This window comes from Mesoplodon mirus (genome assembly GCF_964341445.2).
Source record: "Mesoplodon mirus genome assembly, chromosome: 18".
NCBI lineage: Eukaryota > Metazoa > Chordata > Mammalia > Artiodactyla > Ziphiidae > Mesoplodon > Mesoplodon mirus.
Window position 1 is genome coordinate 22,885,430 of NC_138994.1, and position 20,958 is coordinate 22,906,387.

At 39.3% G+C, this 20,958-nt stretch overlaps 1 protein-coding gene across 4 annotated transcripts in view; it reads left to right on the forward strand.

Moving 5' to 3' along the window:
- The window catches only part of ABCA5 (ATP binding cassette subfamily A member 5), a 70,280-nt gene extending 64,318 nt beyond the window's left edge, over positions 1-5,962 (forward strand). For all 4 annotated transcript variants that reach the window (XM_082604966.1, XM_082604965.1, XM_082604967.1 and 1 more), the window contains 7 exons: positions 361-436; positions 1,019-1,113; positions 1,837-1,956; positions 3,049-3,198; positions 3,588-3,667; positions 4,942-4,997; positions 5,521-5,962. In XM_082604966.1, coding sequence (XP_082461092.1) covers positions 361-436; positions 1,019-1,113; positions 1,837-1,956; positions 3,049-3,198; positions 3,588-3,667; positions 4,942-4,997; positions 5,521-5,628 — 685 coding nt within the window. In that variant the 3' untranslated portion in view covers positions 5,629-5,962. The remainder of the gene's footprint in view (positions 1-360; positions 437-1,018; positions 1,114-1,836; positions 1,957-3,048; positions 3,199-3,587; positions 3,668-4,941; positions 4,998-5,520) is intronic.
- The last annotated feature ends 14,996 nt before the right edge of the window (positions 5,963-20,958 follow it).

A 20,958-nucleotide genomic window follows, 5' to 3' on the forward strand; every position in this document is an offset into this window, starting at 1 on the left:
TGTCTTTAGAACCCTTTTGTTACCTGGAGAAAGGTTTACATGCCACGGCTTTAAAATTTCATAACAGGCCTTTCCGTGGATCATAATTTTCATAGAAGAAGATCATTAATTTTTCATATATTCTTTACCAAATGATGACAGCCATGAAAATGAAACATTTTTATTTATAAATACAGAATGAATGTACCTATAAATGTCATGAAACTTATTTTAAAGTGAACCTTTTAATCAAGATATTAATTTATTTAAAGTGAGCTTCAACAGAGTAATTGTTCTAGGAAAAAAACAGTGTCAGTGATCACTTTATATTTGTATTTATGTGCATCATGGTACACTCATTTTGTATTGTGTACTTTGCAGAATAACAAATGCACTTGATTTAAAAGAACATCTCCAGAAAACGGTAAAGAAACTACCTGCAGGAATCAAGCGAAAGGTACTTTTGTTAAACGACAAGTGTGTGTATAGTCTGGTGCCTGGTAGAGTTTCTTTTTTCTTTTCTTTTTTCAGATTCTATTTTTTTTTTAACATCTGTTTTGGAGTATAATTACTTTACATTGTTGTGTTAGTTGCGGCTGTATAACAAAGTGAATCAACTATTCGTATACATATATCCCCATATCCCCTCCCTCTTGCGTCTCCCTCCCACCTTCCTTATCCCACCCCTGTAGGTGGTCACAAAGCACCGAGCTGATCTCCCTGTGCTATGTACAGCTGCTTCCCACTAGCTATCTGTTTTACTTTTGGTAGTGATATATGTCCATGCCACTCTCTCACTTCGTCCCAGCTTACCCTTCCCCCTCCCCCGTCCTCAAGTCCATTCTCTACGTCTGCATCTTATTCCTGTCCTGCCCCTACGTTCTTCAGAACCTTTTTTTTTTTTAGATTCCATATATATGTGTTAGCATACGATATTTGTTTTTCTCTTTCTGACTTACTTCACTCTGTATGACAGACTCTAGGTCCACCTGATAGAGTTTCTTATAGCCTCCCCACGCTCCGTTTTCTTTCCGTCCAGCTGTGTTTTGCTCTGAGTATGCTGGGGAACCCTCCCGTTATTCTGCTAGACGAACCATCCACAGGTATGGACCCTAAAGCCAAACAGCACATGTGGTAAGTATGACGTCAGGGACACTTGAGACCCATTGTGCTGTAGCAGCATCATGGGTGGTTTTGTGTTAGTTACATACACGTATCAGTTAAACATCCTGCACAAAAGGAGAAATCATAATTAAAAATTTCTCGAGATCCCCTTAAACTTTTTAAACCTGATCATATTTTTCATCAGCTGTTAACAGTATATTATATATGCCAGGACAAAAATGAGAGTACTGTTGTCTGAATAGTTTTTTAAAGGTTTTTTTCCTGTATAAAGTAACATATGTAAGTAAACATCTCATAACAGTATTGTCCTAAATGTCCATTGGAACTCTCTTTCCAGGCACTCATCATTGTTTGACCAACTCTTTGAGCCTAGATTTCCATGTCTATAAAATGTGAGGTTTGGTTCAGACGCATGTTAAGGTTTCCCTATGATTCTGTGGCTATTTTTGTTATAACATGAAAAGCCATCGGTTTCTGTAATCGGTTGGTTAGCATACTTTTAACCCATAGAAATGCTTGAAATTGTGAACTTTCTTTCCATTTGACAAGCTTTCAAAAATAAGGTAAAATGAGTTGGGATAGAAGAATCACAGTTGGGCAGAATATACTAATTATAGCAATGATATTTGATAAATTTAAATTAACCAAAAAGTTGGATTTTTAAAACTCAGGTATTTTCATGAAAGTTCAGGTGCCACCTTTCCTTCTTTTCACTTTATTTATATTTTGTAGGAGAGCAATTAGAGCTGCGTTTAACAACAAAACGCGGGCAGCTATCCTGGCCACTCATTGCATGGAGGAGGTGGAGGCTGTCTGTGACCGAGTGGCTATCCTGGTGTCTGGGCAGTTAAGGTGGCTGTTTGCCGCGGAGAGGGGAGGGGCGCAGGGTGGGGCACGCGTCTGGATTTTGAACGCCGTCATTTCAGAAACTTATAATAATACACATTAGCTTAAATGTTAAAAAATGCTCCCTTGTTTTATCAGCTTTCTGTAGAATCACTTGGAAATATGTTACTTTTTCCCCAAAATTGGCCAGCCACTCTGCATTTGGAATTGGCTTAATTATTCAACAACTGAGAGTGTTATTTTCAGGCATGATATTTGCTATTTTAAAAAATTGGTAGGCATTGTGTGGGATTGTAACCCAGCGTATAAAATAAATATACGAGTTCATACTCATATAGGTAAGCGATGGAGTAAGTAAATAAATGTGGGAGTAGAGACACATCTCTTTACAGAAAGATGCCACATTGTGTAGTATCTCCCAAGCGTCGCCTGGACTTAGCCAGTCTGTATTCTAAAGTATGGGAAGGGGTGGATAGTAACTTTACAACAGAGAAATGGGACAAATACCACCCTAACCAGGCAGGGCCACGTGGTCATCACATGCCCCCTGAGATGTGATGAGAAAGTACTTCAGCTCTGTGTTCTTTGCTCCAAAAACCCACACCCCAGTCTAATCATGAGAAAAACATCAGACTACCCCAAATTGAGGGACATTCTACAAAAACAGTTCTCAAAACTGTCCAAGTCATGACCAAGACCAAGAAGGATAGAATAAGAAAGTGTCCCAGAGCAGTGGAAACTGAGGAGGCGTGGCCCCACAGCACAGTGGGATCCTGGGTGGACCCTGGGGCAGAAGGAGGACATTAGTGGAGAAACCGGTGAAGTCCAAGTAAAGGCAGTAAACTCAGTAATAATATACCAGTGTTGGTTTCTTAATTTTGACAAATGTGTCATGGTAATACAAGATGACAGTATTAGGGAAACAAATTGGGGGAGGGGTATATGAAGACTTGTATTATCTCTTATATTTGCAACTTTTATATAAATTGACAAGTATTCCAATGTAGGAATTTTATTTAAATCATTCTTAAGTGAGAAATTATCTTCAAAACTGTCAGGTTATCTTATATCTGTACTTCCTTTTAAAAATTACTACAGGTGTATTGGGACCGTCCAACATCTAAAGAGTAAATTTGGAAAAGGATACTTTTTGGAAATCAAATTAAAGGACTGGATAGAAAATCTAGAAGTAGACCGTCTTCAAAGAGAAATTCAGCGTATTTTCCCAAATGCAAGCCGTCAGGAAAGGTAAAGGTTTAAAAATTTTAGTTACATTTCTTTGTACAGCAATAATCGTAAAAATTGGTTATTGTATTAAGGATTAATGAAAAATGTAGTATAACCAATATTGGACTAATGTAGTTTGATGAATGGAGTTTTATGAAGCTGACTTATTTTTAATGTTAGATCTTTCAACATGTAATAGTATTTAAAGTTTTCAAAGTTCTTTTCCAGGAGTAATGAGAGAGTTATTTTATTGTGCATGGAAATATTTTAAGATTTCAAGTAAGTTTTATCTAAATAAGTATCAAAATAAGTTATTGGAGTTTTATTTTGAACTTTCAAAATGTTGAACTTTAGCTTCAGAATGCATAGTAGTTATTTTGAATTTACCTGTATTTTATCTTTGCTTTCAGTTTTTCTTCTATTTTGGCTTATAAAATTCCTAAGGAAGATGTTCGGTCCCTTTCACAATCTTTTTCTAAGCTGGAAGAAGGTAGGTAATATTTGAAAAACATTGTGAGGTGGCTTTCGAATTATTAAAGAATTTTATTTAAAAGTTAAAAGTTGGGACTCAAGTTTACTGTAGAAACTATGGTAAGTAGGAAGATGACCTTTTACTAATTTAATGTAAACTGTAGGTAAATACTCACACGCTAGGGATTTTGTAGATTAACTGTATAGTAGTGTAAACCTTTCACTCTGGACATCACCGTGGTTTTTCACGTTGCATCTCTGAGAAAGTTCATCTTAATTAGCCCTCACTAGTTCAGTCCAGAAGTGGGAGCACTGAATTTCGTGAATCCTTACTTCGTGTTAGACCAGAGAGGTAGCAATAGTAGCAAGACACCAGTGGCAGGCAGAGAAGGGAGAGGAGAATTCATAGTGCAAGAGGGTAGGCATTTCTAAATCTAAACTTTAAAGAAGTTTATTGGATCTTGGCATTTTAAAAATAAATGGTAGGTGGGATAAAGATACCTCACCAGCAGAGAGAGGCAGTCTCCTGGATGGGGCACGTATTCATGTACAGGTTATTTTACGGCATTTGTAAACTATGAAACTTCCTGGTGCTTTCTTTTTAAAAGAAAAAAAAAAGTGTTACTTCATTAAATATACTTTTTTTTGGTTTTTGACTGCGCCTCGCGGCTTGTGGGATCTTAGTTCCCCGACCAGGGATTGAACCCGTGCCCTCCACAGTGAGAGCACAGAGTCCTAACCACTGGACCACCAGGGAATTCCCTCCTAGTGTTTTCTTTATGATTAAAGAGAACATTTGAAGTAATTAGGGAGAATTAAAGGAATGAATAGAAAACCAGAAATTTGATATTGGGACAGAATACAAAGGGACCTAAAATAAATACAGAAAAGCATATGGATGCGTGGCCAATAATATCCAGAATCTAGTGCAACAAGTCCAGAATGGACTGTACTGGAACTGGGGGATGGGAGAGAGAGAGCAGGAGCAACAGAAACATGAAAACAGGAGTCATGAGGAAGAAGGAAAAAGGAGGGGAAAGAGGGGCTGCTTGGAAAAGGTGAATAAGGCAAGTCCGTCCCATGAAATATGGGCCGTAGAGAATTGGGCGGCTGGGAGAGAAAGGAAGCAGATAGGGGAAAGTGACCTGTATTGGCAGCTTTAAATTGAAATGAGTTGATTATAGAGATTAAAACAACAACAACAAAAAACAGATTGTTAGCCACTCAGTAGTTATTGCCATTTTATTACTTAAAAATATTAATAAGTGAAATATTATTTTTATATGTTAACAGCGAAACATACTTTTGCCATTGAGGAATACAGCTTTTCTCAAGCGACATTGGAACAGGTACTATAAAGTTAAATTTAAAAAGTTCTTCTGTAGAAGAAAGTGTCCAGTATCTAATTGTTTAGGTCTATATTGGACAGGGAAGGAGATTGTGAGCCAGAGACCAATCGCTATAGAATATTCCTAAACTTTGTAAATTTTAAACAACTTGAGGTTCTCCATCTGCTTATTTTGAATAGCTCAGTATTTTTTCTTCAGTTTGAAGAAAATGAGTCATGATGGGTGGTATTTCATATTAGCACATCTGAAATTACATTGCTTAAATATCTATAATTTTTTATGATGCTACTTTAATATATTAATCAAAAAACAAATAATCTATTAATCCTCTAAAGTAACATTCATCTTTTTGTGGGATTAGTGGAGATTATTCTGTTTAAATAATATTAATGGCAGTATATCTCTTGATACTTGAATCGTTAATGTAATTAGGTATTGCCTTATGCCATTGCTGATTTAGTTTAAATTTTTGTAAGATAATTGCGCAACAGAATATTGTATTCATTAATTTATTTTCATTTAGGTTTTTGTAGAACTCATTAAAGAACAAGAGGAAGAAGATAACAGTTGTGGTACTCCGAACAGCACACTTTGGTGGGAAAGAGCACAGGAAGACAGAGTAGTATTTTGAATTTGTGTTGCTCAGTCTCTTACTGCCTTCTTTCTTTTTCACTTTCTTTTAACTTTGGTTTAAACGTTGATTGCTTGAACGGTAATTGGAGAACCATGAAAGCACGTGGGATTTTCCTGACTTCGTTAATTGAAATGCTGTTGGTTGTGTGTTCTGCTTTTCTTCAAATAAAACTTGTGTATAACGCATTGAAACTGCACGTTTGTATCTGAAGTATACTGCACTGTAGTCTGTATGTGAAGTTGAATATGTACTTTTTCACTTTTCAGAAACAGTGCTTGTGATTTTATGATTTGAAGCAATAGTGATAGAATCATTTTATTTTGAACAGTTATCTTTTTTTTTATTTTTATTTTTTTTGCGGTCCGTGGGCCTCTCACTGCTGTGGCCTCTCCCATTGCGGAGCACAGGCTCTGGACGCACAGGCTCAGCGGCCATGGCTCACGGGCCCAGCCACTCCATGGCATGTGGGATCCTCCCGGACCGGGGCACGAACCCGTGTCTCCTACATCGGCAGGCAGACTCTCAACCACTGCGCCACCAGGGAAGCCCCGAACAGTTATCTTTTAAGTTTATACCATCTTGTTACATAAGTATGTAATACCCCAATCTAAATAAAAAACGAATACATAAATAACACATAGAACAGAGGCATAAAGCAAAAGTTTGCTTCTCCTTTTTAATTTCTAAAAGAAACTGAATGGAAGTTGGCGTCCTAAAAACCTGAACGCTGGACAGTCTCAGTGCACATAGAGGTCTGCAGGAAGTGACATTCACTGGGTGGCACTCATCAGCCAGAATAACTGAAACGAGACCTTGTTCTGTTAGATGATTTTAGACATAAGTAACTCTGGTACAGTGCTCTTGTTACAGTTCTTTTGCTTACGGTAAAATTCAGAGGTGTTTCCATTATTGTGGAAGACTATGTGTAGAATCTTATTATGTAATAGTCTGATTTTTGACTGTTTGTGGCTAGAATGACAGACATCTATAGAGCTACAAGAATTAAGCCATACCTTCTCCTCCACCCCTCGTGGAAGATAGAAATTTTTTTGTCATCTTCCTTCCAAAGGACACATCTTCTTTTTATTCTAGAAATAAACCATATTATTTGAATATCTCTCTCCTTTATAGAGTTTTAACTATATCACTATGTAGATTTATTTAGTTACTCATCTCAGATTCACTTTGGAACGTGGTGGAATGTAAATAAACTTTTGGGCCTTAAATTAAGGATAAGTAAACTATACATAATTCCCTTTAATAAGAAACCAGAATTTCACTCTCTGACAGAGTTGAAGTAAGATTATGGTCGAGATAGTCTTAGAAATATTTCCTTGTAGATCCCACGTGTGGACTATAGGTATAATATAATATAAATCCTACTAGTGGACATTATATTTCAACCAGATGAGTGAAAGTTATTAACTTTGTGAAAACAAATATATTAGGGGTGTGTTTATTGCTTTACGAAGAGTCTTAAAGAGCAGCAGCCACAGCAGAAAGATTTGGTACTGAGCTACTCTAAAGATCCAAACCCTTTAATGAAGCTGTTAACTAACGTAGGTGAAACTTAAGTTTTCGCCGTCCCGTGTAATAAGACAGCTGTGCTTTTAGGCTCCAGCAGCTGATGTACAATAGTGTACCTTTCTCAGCCTCCGTACAAGGTACATGACTGATATCTTCCTCTGTTGCTTTGGCCACATTGCTAACAGTGCAGGTACGTTACCTGCCGTCTCAGAGGTCTGTCTTCTAACTAATCTAAATGAGCTGTTTTACAGCCTCTGGTTGGATTCCACAACCTGCAGCGAAGTTACTTCCCCTCGTAGGATTCAGTTGGCCTAGTATGTTTAATCTTTTATTATCAAGGCACTTGCCTCATGATACCTACCTTTTGGTTCTTCAACTGAGAATCTCGCTTTTCCATCTTTAGTAAAAGTTGTAACTTTTAAACTATAGTACTACACGATGAAGACAAGGAAACCTTGGAAAGAAAATCTTTACCTTTGTAGATAAATTAGTAAATAGCTCGTTGTATTTTCTAAGCAAGTCATTGCTAACCAGTGCCGTAAAGAGATATCTTTTAGTGTCTAATATTCATGTAAATACCCAGGGTTTCTCTTTGGGGGGGGGGTGTTTTTGTAGCTCTGCTGACCAATCATAATCACGTTTCCTATCTATTAAGTTCATTCAGTTACTTCACTATTGTGCTCTTGTAAGCATTTTTTTTTAAAAGGACTTTTTAAAAAGTTTTTACATACTTAGAGTGAATATATTTTGGTCATGAATTAAATTATTTTAATTTAATTAAAATTAAAATGTAGGAGTGTTCTGTTCCCATTTTTTCACAGTAAGAGAATTTTTTCTATTCAGAAGTATAATTTAACTACTACTTAGGAAAACAAGGGTAAGTGGGGTGGGAAGAAAAGGACACAGCAGGTCAAATATGAAATTTATCTTTATTGACAGTGTACAGTTCAAAATGTCTTAAATTATAATCTCAAAACTTTTTTCTGTACCAATACAAATAAATATAAATACATATATTAGGAAAAATTAGAAAAATCCGCATCACCTGCCTTCTATTTTCCACCCACAATCAAATCTTAAAAGTGAACACCCGGACTTCACGGAGCGACCGTGGTTCATGACTAATAAAGCAAACATCTGTCTGCAGCGTTAGGAACAAGGCCTGAAAAACACGATGATGAGCATCCTTTACATTTCTCTTTGTAAGCTCTTAATCTCTCTTCCAGTTTGTTCTCAGTAAAAGGCCATGGGTTTTCTTTAAAGCCATTTTTTCCTTTAAATTGGCCCAAACTATCTAAAACCAATATTTTTATCATTAAAATGTTTTTAGAGTAATTTTATTCAACAGACATCTTAGTGATCAAGTTTCAAGCAATGGCTTCTTTGGATAGAACAATAACTATCCACTTTGGCCATGTAAGATCTTACAGTCTAGTAGGAAGAGGTTAGATACTTATGTACTTTAATATAATATGACAGATGCTTTGCTAGTGGTAGTAACACTATTTTATAGGGGCACAATTCTATTTAGGGTAAGTGTTGTCATGCTTTTATGGTTCTGTTGGTCACAACATTTTCTTCTAAATGTGCTCTGAATTTGAGGAAAAATCATGCTGTATTTTTATGTAACATAAATACACATTAATTTTTTTTAAATAGAAATGCTTACCCCTCATGTATTTTTAATATTCCTGACATTGATTTTTCATTTTCCTTCCTGAAAGAACATGTTACATAAAATCAAAGAATCTATTCTCAGGTGAATCATTTTTATATCAGCTATTCTTATAAGGGAAAAGTTTACTTATTTTTCATTCATAATGTGTTATATGTAAGTAATTCTCTATGCTGCCATTTAAGAAAAATAAATATGATTATGTTATTAGTAATAAGCTTTAAGAACTGAAAACTTAAGACAACCCTTCATTTTGTATGAAATGGATTCTTTGTTATTTAGTGTCGATAAATGAATAATGAGTGTCTCATATTAAAAATGAAGAAAAAACCTGGCACTAGAATTGTTAGTAATTTATTTTTAGTATCTGTCTGGTTTTTACAAGAATGTTCAAGGAGGAACATTGACAGTTACTTGTGTTTTAATTCACATTCATATTTTAATCTTAAACTAGATATTCTTGTAGATCTTTTTATCTCAAATCTATTTTGTGAAAATATAAAGCAATCATTTTTACTTACATTTTATTACATTTAACAGATTAAATTATTCCCAAATATTTTTTTTAATTTTTTTTTTTTGCTTTATAACAAATTTAATCAGTTATACATATACATATGTTTCCATATCCCCTCCCTTTTGCGTCTCCCTGCCATCCTCCCTATCCCACCCCTCCAGGCGGTCACAAAGCACCGAGCTGATCTCCCTGAGCTATGCGGCTGCTTCCCACTAGCTATCTACCTTACGTTTGGTAGTGTATATATGTCCATGCCGCTCTTTCACTTTGTCACAGCTTACCCTTACCCCTCCCCATATCCTCAAGTCCATTCTCTAGTAGGTCTGTGTCTTTATTCCTGTCTTACCCCTAGGTTCTTCATGACATTTTTTTTTCTTAAATTCCATATATATGTGTTAGCATACAGTATTTGTCTTTCTCTTTCTGACTTACTTCACTCTGTATGACAGACTCTAGGTCTATCCACCTCATTACAAATAGCTCAATTTCATTTCTTTTTATGGCTGAGTAATATTCCATTGTATATATGTGCCACATCTTCTTTATCCATTCATCCGATGATGGACACTTAGGTTGTTTCCATCTCCGGGCTATTGTAAATAGGGCTGCTATGAACATTTTGGTACATGTCTCTTTTTGAATTATGGTTTTCTCAGGGTATATGCCTAGTAGTGGGATTGCTGGGTCATATGGTAGTTCTATTTGTAGTTTTTTAAGGAACCTCCATACCGTTCTCCATAGCGGCTGTACCAATTCACATTCCCACCAGCAGTGCAAGAGTGTTCCCTTTTTTCCACAACCTCTCCAGCATTTATTGTTTCTAGATTTTTTGATGATGGCCATTCTGACTGGTGTGAGATGATATCTCATTGTAGTTTTGATTTGCATTTCTCTAATGAGTAAAGATGTTGAGCATCCTTTCATGTGTTTGTTGGCAGTCTGTATATCTTCTGTGGAGAAATGTCTATTTAGGTCTTCTGCCCATTTTTGGATTGGGTTGTTTGTTTTTTTGTTATTGAGCTGCAAGAGCTGCTTATAAATTTTGGAGATTAATCCTTTGTCAGTTGCTTCATTTGCAAATATTGTCTCCCATTCTGAGGGTTGTCTTTTGGTCTTGTTTATGGTTTCCTTTGCTGTGCAAAAGCTTTTAAGTTTCATTAGGTCCCATGTGTTTATTTTTGTCTTTACTTCCATTTCTCTAGGAGGTGGGTCAAAAAGGATCTTGCTGTGATTTATGTCGTAGAGTGTTCTGCCTATGTTTTCCTCTAAGAGTTTGATAGTGTCTGGCCTTACATTTAGGTCTTTAATCCATTTTGAGCTTATTTTTGTGTATGGTGTTAGGGAGTGATCTAATCTCATACTTTTACATGTCCCTATCCAGTTTTCCCAGCACCACTTATTGAAGAGACTGTCCTTTCTCCACTGTACATTCCTGCCTCCTTTATCAAAGATAAGGTGACCATATGTCCGTGGGTTTAACTCTGGGCTTTCTATCCTGTTCCATTGATCTATCTTTCTGTTTTTGTGCCAGTACCATACTATCTTGATTACTGTAGCTTTGTAGTATAGTCTGAAGTCAGGGAGCCTGATTCCTCCAGCTCCATTTTTCGTTCTCAAGATTGCTTTGGCTATTCGGGGTCTTTTGTGTTTCCATACAAATTGTGAAATTTTTTGTTCTAGTTCTGTGAAAAATGCCAGTGGTAGTTTGATAGGGATTGCATTGAATCTGTAGATTGCTTTGGGTAGTAGAGTCAGTTTCACAATGTTGATTCTTCCAATCCAAGAACATGGTACATCTCTCCATCTATTTGTATCATCTTTAATTTCTTTCATCAGTGTCTTATAATTTTCTGCATACAGGTCTTTTGTCTCCTTAGGTAGGTTTATTCCTAGATATTTTATTCTTTTTGTTGCAATGGTAAATGGGAGTGTTTCCTTGATTTCACTTTCAGATTTTTCATCATTAGTATATAGGAATGCCAGAGATTTCTGTGCATTAATTTTGTATCCTGCAACTTGACCAAATTCATTGATTAACTCTAGTAGTTTTCTGGTAGCATCTTTAGGATTCTCTATGTATAGTATCATGTCATCTGCAAACAGTGACAGCTTTACTTCTTCTTTTCCGATTTGGATTCCTTTTATTTCCTTTTCTTCTCTGATTGCTGTGGCTAAAACTTCCAAAACTATGTTGAATAAGAGTGGTGAGAGTGGGCAACCTTGTCTTGTTCCTGATCTTAGTGGAAATGGTTTCAGTTTTTCACCATTGAGGACGATGCTGGCTGTGGGTTTGTCATATATGGCCTTTATTATGTTGAGGAAAGTTCCCTCTATGCCTACTTTCTGCAGGGTTTTTATCATAAATGGGTGTTGAATTTTGTCGAAAGCTTTCTCTGCATCTATTGAGATGATCATATGGTTTTTCTCCTTCAATTTGTTAATATGGTGTATCACGTTGATTGATTTCCGTATATTGAAGAATCCTTGCATTCCTGGAATAAACCCCACTTGATCATGGTGTATGATCCTTTTAATGTGCTGTTGGATTCTGTTTGCTAGTATTTTGTTGAGGATTTTTGCATCTATGTTCATCAGTGATATTGGCCTGTAGTTTTCTTTCTTTGTGACATCCTTGTCTGGTTTTGGTATCAAGGTGATGGTGGCCTCGTAGAATGAGTTTGGGAGTGTTCCTCCCTCTGCTATATTTTGGAAGAGTTTGAGAAGGATAGGTGTTAGCTCTTCTCTAAATGCTTGATAGAATTCGCCTGTGAAGCCATCTGGTCCTGGGCTTTTGTTTGTTGGAAGATTTTTTATCACAGTTTCAATTTCAGTGCTTGTGATTGGTCTGTTCATATTTTCTATTTCTTCCTGATTCAGTCTTGGCAGGTTGTGCATTTCTAAGAATTTGTCCATTTCTTCCAGGTTGTCCATTTTATTGGCATAGAGTAGCTTATAGTAATCTCTCATGATCTTTTGTATTTCTGCAGTGTCAGTTGTTACTTCTCCTTTTTCATTTCTAATTCTATTGATTTGAGTCTTCTCCCTTTTTTTCTTGATGAGTCTGGCTAATGGTTTATCAATTTTGTTTATCTTCTCAAAGAACCAGCTTTTAGTTTTATTGATCTTTGCTATCGTTTCCTTCATTTCTTTTTCATTTATTTCTGATCTGATTTTTATGATTTCTTTCCTTCTGCTAACTTTGGGATGTTTTTGTTCTTCTTTCTCTAATTGCTTTAGGTGCAAGGTTAGGTTGTTTATTCGAGATGTTTCCTGTTTCTTAAGGTGGGATTGTATTGCTATAAACTTCCCTCTTAGAACTGCTTTTGCTGCATCCCATAGGTTTTGGGGCGTCGTGTCTCCATTGTCATTTGTTTCTAGGTATTTTTTAATTTCCTCTTTGATTTCTTCAGTGATCACTTCGTTATTAAGTAGTGTATTGTTTAGCCTCCATGTGTTTGTATTTTTTACAGCTCTTTTCCTGTAATTGATATCTAGTCTCATAGCATTGTGGTCGGAAAAGATACTTGATACAATTTCAATTTTCTTAAATTTACCAAGGCTTGATTTGTGACCCAAGATATGATCTATCCTGGAGAATGTTCCATGAGCACTTGAGAAAAATGTGTATTCTGTTGTTTTTGGATGGAATGTCCTATAAATATCAATTAAGTCCATCTTGTTTAATGTATCATTTAAAGCTTGTGTTTCCTTATTTATTTTCATTTTGGATGATCTGTCCATTGGTGAAAGTGGGGTGTTAAAGTCCCCTACTATGATTGTGTTACTGTCGATTTCTCCTTTTATGGCTGTTAGTATTTGCCTTATGTATTGAGGTGCTCCTATGTTGGGTGCATAAATATTTACAATTGTTATATCTTCTTCTTGGATCGATCCCTTGATCATTAGGTAGTGTCCTTCTTTGTCTCTTCTAGTGGTCTTTATTTTAAAGTCTATTTTGTCTGATATGAGAATTGCTACTCCAGCTTTCTTTTGGTTTCCATTTGCATGGAATATCTTTTTCCAGCCCCTTACTTTCAGTCTGTATGTGTCTCTAGGTCTGAAGTGGGTCTCTTGTAGACAGCATATATATGGGTCTTGTTTTTGTATCCATTCAGCCAATCTGTATCTTTTGGTGGGAGCATTTAGTCCATTTACATTTAAGGTAATTATCGATATGTATGTTCCTATCCCCATTTTCTTAATTGTTTTGGGTTCGTTATTGTAGGTCTTTTACTTCTGTTGTGTTTCTTGCCTAGAGAAGTTCCTTTAGCATTTGTTGTAAAGCTGGTTTGGTGGTGCTGAACTCTCTCAGCTTTTGCTTGTCTGTAAATGTTTTAATTTCTCCATCAAATCTGAATGAGATCCTTGCTGGGTAGAGTAATCTTGGTTGCAGGTTTTTCTCCTTCATCACTTTAATTATGTCCTGCCACTCCCTTCTGGCTTGTAGAGTTTCTGCTGAGAGATCAGCTGTTATCCTGATGGGGATTCCCTTGTGTGTTATTTGTTGTTTTTGCCTTGCTGCTTTCAATATGATTTCTTTGTGTTTAATTTTTGACAGTTTGATTAATATGTGTCTTGGCGTATTTCTCCTTGGATTTATTCTGTATGGGACTCTCTGTGCCTCCTGGACTTGATTAACTATTTCCTTTCCCATATTAGGGAAGTTTTCAACTATAATCTCTTCAAATATTTTCTCAGTCCCTTTCTTTTTCTCTTCTTCTTCTGGAACCCCTATAATTCGAATGTTGGTGCGTTTAATGTTGTCCCAGAGGTCTCTGAGACTGTCCTCTGTTCTTTTCATTCTTTTTTCTTTATTTTGCTCTGCAGCAGTTATTTCCACTATTTTATCTTCCACCTCACTTATCCGTTCTTCTGCCTCAGTTATTCTGCTATTGATCCCATCTAGAGTATTTTTTATTTCATGTATTGTGTTTTTAATCGATGCTTGATTCATCTTTAGTTCTTCTAGGTCCTTGTTAACTGTTTCTTGCATTTTGTCTATTCTATTTCCAAGATTTTGGATCTGGGAAATAGAATCTTGGATCATCTTTACCATCATTATTCTGAATTCTTTTTCAGGTAGACTGCCTATTACCTCTTCATTTGTTAGATCTGGTGGGTTTTTATCTTGCTCCTTCTCCTGCTGTGTGTTTTTCTGTCTTCTCATTTTGCTTATGTTACTGTGTTTGGGGTCTCCTTTTTGCAGGCTGCAGGTTCGTAGTTCCCGTTGTTTTTGGTGTCTGTCCCCAGTGGCTAAGGTTGGTTTAGTGGGTTGTGTAGGCTTCCTGGTGGAGGGGACTAGTGCCTGTGTTCTGGTGGATGAGGCTGGATCTTGTCTTTCTGGTGGGCAGGTCCACGTCTGGTGGTGTGTTTTGGGGTGTCTGCGGACTTTTTATGATTTTAGGCCACCTCTCTGCTAATGGGTGGCGTTGTGTTCCTGTCTTGCTAGTTGTTTGGCATAGGGTGTCCAGCACTGTAGCTTGCTGGTCGTTGAGTGAAGCTGGGTGCTGGTGTTGAGATGGAGATCTCTGGAAGATTTTTGTCGTTTGATATTATGTGGAGCTGGGAGGTCTCTTGTGGACCAGTGTCCTGAAGTTGGCTCTCCCACCTCAGAGGCACAGCACTGACTCCTGGCTCCTCAATTTGGGATGATGTGTTGTCTATTCATGTATTCCACAGATGCAGGGTACATCAAGTTGGTTGTGGAGCTTTAATCCGCTGCTTCTGAGGCTGCTGGGAGAGGTTTCCCTTTCTCTTCTTTGTTCTCACAGCTCCTGGGTCTCAGCTTTGGATTTGGCCCCGCCTCTGCGTGTAGGTCGCCGGAGGGCGTCTGTTCTTCGCTCAGACAGGACAGGGTTAAAGGAGCAGCCGCTTCGGGGACTCTTGCTCACTCAGGCCGGGCGGGAGGGAGGGGCACGGAGTGCGGGGCGAGCCTGCAGCGGCAGAGGTCGGCGTGACGTTGCACCAGCCCGAGGCGCGCCGTGCGTTCTCCCAGGGAAGCCGCCCCTGGATCCCGGGACCCTGGCAGTGGCGGGCTGCACAGGCTCCCGGAAGGGCGGTGTGGACAGTGACCTGCGCTCGCACACAGGCTTCTTGGCGGCAGCAGCAGCAGCCCCAGCGTCCCACGCCCGTCACTGGGCTCCGCGCTTTCAGTCGCGACTCGCGCCCGTCTGTGGAGCCCCTTTAAGCAGCGCTCTTAATCCCCTGTCCTCGCGCACCAGGAAACCAAGAGGGAAGAAAAAGTCTCTTGCCTCTTCGGCAGCTCCAGAGTTTTCCCGGACTCCCTGCCGGCTAGCTGTGGCACATTAGCCCCCTTCACGCTGAGTTCTCGCCGCCAGCCCCAGTCCTCTCCCTGCGCTCTGACCTAAGCCCGAGCCTCAGCTTCCAGCGCTGCGCGCCCCGGCGGGCGAGCAGACAAGCCTCTCGGGCTGGTGAGTGCCGCTCGGCACCGATCCTCTGTGTGGGGATCTCTCCGCTTTGCCCTACCCAGGTATGTGGGGAGTTTCTTGCCTTTTGGGAGGTCTGGGGTCTTCTGCCAGCGTTCAGTAGGTGTTCTGTAGCCAAATATTTAATACATATTTATCATTTTCCTTAGAATGTTTGAATAAATTGATTCTCTTAACACTTAGATAAGATTTTAAATTTAATGAACCAATTTTTCTCAAGCACCTAAAGCAGCTCTTGCAAATCTAATTCATCAGATTAAGCAACTTTAATAATTTTAAGCACCTTAAAAATAGCATACACAAAACTACATGATTAGAAAGCTTGCTACCACACTTGCATAAATACAGAATTCCAAAAAAATCAGTATTTTTTTTATTGGAATATAATTGCTTTACAATGTTGTGTTAGTTTCTGCTGTACAACCATATGAATCAGCTATATGTATACATATATCCCCTCCCTCTGGGACCTCCCTCCCCCCTCCCCCCTTCCCACCCATCTAGGTCATCACAGAGCACCGAGCTGAGCTCCCTGTGCTTTACAGCAGGTTCCCACTAGCTATCTGTTTTACACATGGTAGTGCATATATGTCAATCCCAATCTCCCAGTTCATCCCATGTCTACACACAGACCTTCCCAGGGTCACAACAGTTGCCAATAAAAGGGCCATCTCGGGTCACCGAAGTTCACCTCTTGATAACTTGAGACTAAGAGGTGGGTGATGCTAGTGAGGTTGCCCAGGTAAAGACTGGAACTGCTCAAGGGCGTAATTACAGTAAATGCTAACATAAGCATAAAACCTGGATCTACCCTCAAAGAGTAAGCTGGCAACTGTTAAGGCGACTGCTTTTTTATGCTCAAGCTTTGACTTTTTGAGCTTCTAGCTGTGACTTAACAGTTTCAGGTTTTTGCAACCCAGTGCTTTTTCCTAAGACAAGATATCACTTAAGTTTTATTGTCAGGTTGCATCTAAATTCATGGTAATAGGATTTTCCAAGTTCTGTGTTGTAACTATAGTGTAACCTTCTTAGTTGAAGACTGGCTAAATGAATCCCTCACTTGGATTGCAGTTTTATTTCCCTTTTTATTTGTAATTCTTCTATGTCTCATTAACCACAATACTGTAGTCATTAACAGTGTGTATCATTATTGTTCTGCATCACATTATCTAATTCTTATTGTAGGAAAAGATATTGAATGCTAATTCTCTTGTTTATGTATTGGCTCGTAATTTCTTTGGCCACATTATACTGTTGACATTATTAAAGTAATTATTATGTAATTGATACTTGTTTTCCATTGACTACATCCAAACACGTCAAAAGTATGTGAAATCAAGTCTGTGACTGAATGAGATCACAAGTGTTCTTGGTCCAGCTTTACAAACTGATAAACCCTTAATTCTAATGTCAACTATATTTCTTAATTTTTAAAGGCATTTTGCTTTAATTTTTTTTTTTTTTGCGGTACGCGGGCCTCTCACTGTTGTGGCCTCTCCCGCTGTGGAGCACAGGCTCCGGACGCACAGGCTCAGCGGCCATGGCTCACGGGCCCAGCCGCTCCACGGCATGTGGGATCCTCCCAGACCGGGGCACGAACCCGTTTCCCCTGCATCGGCAGGCGGACTGTCAACCACTGCGCCACCAGGGAAGCCCTTGCTTTAATTTTTTAGTGTTCATAAATTTATTTATTTTTGGCTGTGTTGGGTCTCCGTTGCTGTGCACAGGCTTTCTCTAGTTGCGGCGAGCAGGGGCTACTCTTCGTTGCGGTGCGCGGGCTTCTCATTGCGGTGGCTTCTCTTGTTGCGGAGCACGGGCTCTAGGTGCGCGGGCTTCAGTAGTCGTGGCACGTGGGCTTAGTAATTGTGGCTCGCGGGCTCTAGAGCGTAGGCTCAGTAGTTGTGGCGCATGGGCTTAGTTGCTCCGCGGCATGTGGGATCTTCCCAGGGCTCAAACCCGTGTCCCCTGCACTGGCAGGCAGATTCTTAACCACTGCGCCACCAGGGAAGTCCCTGCTTTAATTTTTAATGAATAGGCAATATACACAACAAGATTCAAAATTTAAAAGTAAAAAGTAAAGACTAAAAAAGTAAGTCATCCTTGCTCTTCTGCTCTTTAAGGTAAGAATAAATCTTCCTACAAACTAAAAAATGGGAGTTCTGGTCTTCAAATATATGCAAGTCTAGCTTTTATTTGGCTGGTTAAAGAAATACAACTTTAAAAGGGTGGTTGTAACCACTAAGTATGCATGCTTCAGAATTTACCTTCCCCAAACCAAGGCATTAGGTAGTCCTTGAGAACTGTGACAGTGTCCAGAATCTTTAAGGTTTAAACGAAGATTGCTTTTCGTGTATCATTCGTGTATTCACAAATATTTTATTGCATGCCTCTTTTGAATCAGCACTTACAAACACTGGGAATACATAGCTGAAATGTAGAATCTCTGCCTTCACTGAACTTTCAATATAGCAGAATGAGACAAAGTACTAAAAAGTATATATGTATATAATGCATTAGATGCTGAAGAAAGAAGATAAGGAATGTTGGAGTGGAGTGGATGTCGCAGGTGAGTGACAGTAACATCACACTGAGACGGCGAGCTGGTGAGTGAGCAGTGTAGACAGAGGGACGGCACGTGCCAAGGCTCCGAGGCAGAGTGTGTGGCTTGTTTGAGAGCAGCAGGAGTTGTGAGGCTTGAGTGGACCGATCAAGCCGGGGGCACTAGTAAAAGATGGGCTCAGAGAGAGACCCCAGGGGCTGTGATGGACATTGTGTGGACTTTGTGTGCGACCAGACGTCACGGGAGGGTTTTGAGTAGAGGAGGGACATCATCTGATATATTTGAACAGGAGCAACTTAGCTGCTGTGTTGAACATAAAAGGGATGCAGTGGTGGGGAGGGGAAGGGGGAGAAAGAAAGACATGGTAGGAGGCAACTACATCTGATTAGGCAAGAGGTTCAGATGAGTTGAGTCAGGAAGTGGTGAGAAATGGTTGGATTCTCAACGTTTTGAAGGTAGAGCTAGGATGGCACTGTGGGAAAGAGAGTCACCAGCCTCAAGTTTTTTTTTTTTTTTTTTGGTCTGAGCTACTGGAAGGGTGGAATTGTCCTCAGTTATTATCTCTTTGACCTCATGTTCTTTTAATGTCAGATGGGATGAAGAGCATGAAAGTTCAGGTTTAAGGATGTGGGGGAAAGATTGGGAATAAGTTTTAAAGTTTGAGATGCTCATTAGACGTCTGAGTGGAGGTGTCCAGTAAGTAAAGGAAATAAACATCTGAAGCAGTGTTGGTTTCGGCACCAGCTCCTAAGCTGAGAATCACAGTGGCGTAAAAAGTGCAGGATGTCTTAGCAGTAGTAAAATGGATAACATTCAGGTACGATGCTAGAAGTCAAGGATCCCATCCTGAGAAAGGAAATTCCGAGAACACATTTGAGACCCAGTGTTCTCATGTCTGCAATGTTCTGGGCTTTCTGTCTGCAGTCCCTGAATTTATGATCAGAATAAACGCACTTGGGAGTTGGCATAACCTGCTTTGTCAGATGTCCCCTCAGGAGAAAATATCCCTCTTTGAGAACACCGATTTAATGCATAGATTTGAGCTGAAAATAGATTCATTTACTCAAAGGTTTCCATGGCAAAGTTATCTCTAACACATTTCTGTGGTTTTTGCATACACAGGTAATGTTCCATATTCTGCTCGAGGGCGGTGGGTTCCTGGTTCTGGTCCACTCGGATTGAGGTAGAAGACACATCTTTTAAATTCTGATTTTTAAAATATAGATGTTATATCAGAGTTTGATAGAATCTGTCTGCAAACTTATTCTGAAGGTCTTTGTGTGCATATTGGAAGGCTTCTCTTAGTGCTGTTTTGAGTTAATCTTGGCTTATCTTTTGGTTACTTTGTGACCTATCTTCTTGTTACATGTCAAGTTATTTATCTGCTCCTCTTAAGCCATTTCTTAATGAGGTTCCCAATTTGGGACTGTTCGTTTTGGGGGGGGGGTCACTATTTACAAGCCTTCATTATGAATATTAGAAGTGTGTGCCCGAGATAAACATAACTGTCTATACAGACCCACACGTCTGTATATCTTTGCTTACATCTTGAAGTTCAAGGTAAGAACCTTAAAAAAATCCTACTGGCTCTATTTGACTTACAGTCATTTAAATCAACACATATATTGTTACTGCAAGATGCAAACCCTAGGATCTTGGGCTTCCTGGATATTCTCATGCAGTAGGAGATACATAAGCCTATCCAGCAGACTACTGAGCAAATAAAATTGAGGATTGAATTGTATTAAAAAGCCACTGCAAGTTTCTCGGTCATTTTAGTGTAATTGAAAGTCAAAAGAAATTAGAATAACAGCTTACAGTTTAAATTCAAAGCTGGGGGGGAATGAATCTCACACTGGAAATGTGGCAATGCCAGGGAGTTTTTAATTCAAAAACGTTTTATCTCAAACTTCATAATTAAGGTCCTGTCTCTCCCCGCCCACCTCCGCAGAGATGGTTAGAGGCACAGTTTCCGCACAGTTTCCAATCCTGCCAGGTGTGAAAGCAACACAGTACAGGCTCCAAGTGTCTCGTGAAGACACGGCAAAATGGGAAGCCTCCGGCCACCAGATGGCAGCAGAGGGCTGTGCTGCAGGGGCCCCGTCCGCATCCAGAAAGGGGTGGATGGAGGCAGCGCGAGCCGTGGCCCAAAAAGAGTCCAAGTTGGAGCCAGCAAGTCAGCCTGGGAAGCCGGAGCCTAAACTCCACGGAGCAGAAGGGTCATCCTTGTGCTAGTTCATTTGGGAAATAGGAGACAGCAGGGTTCAGAATGTCAGAACAAAGAACAAGTGATGAGGAGCGAGCCAGAGAAGTCCCCGCAGGACAGCCAGAGGTTGGAAAGGACCAGAGCTGTGTGCAGCAAGCGCTTGAGGCTGGGTTTTCAATCATCAGTGTTAAATCTCTCCTTTGGTCCCTTTAAGGAGCCACAAAAAGTAAACCTTTCAGAGACTCTCGAAAAGGCAGGCAAGGAGCCCTCTGTTATCTCTCATCCCGGAAGTAGATGTTATCGACAACCGGGATGGGCAGAGTCGGTGACACAGAACCTCCAGGAAACAGGTTCTCAGGGGGTCACTGGCAATAAAGATATAATCACAGTCTGATT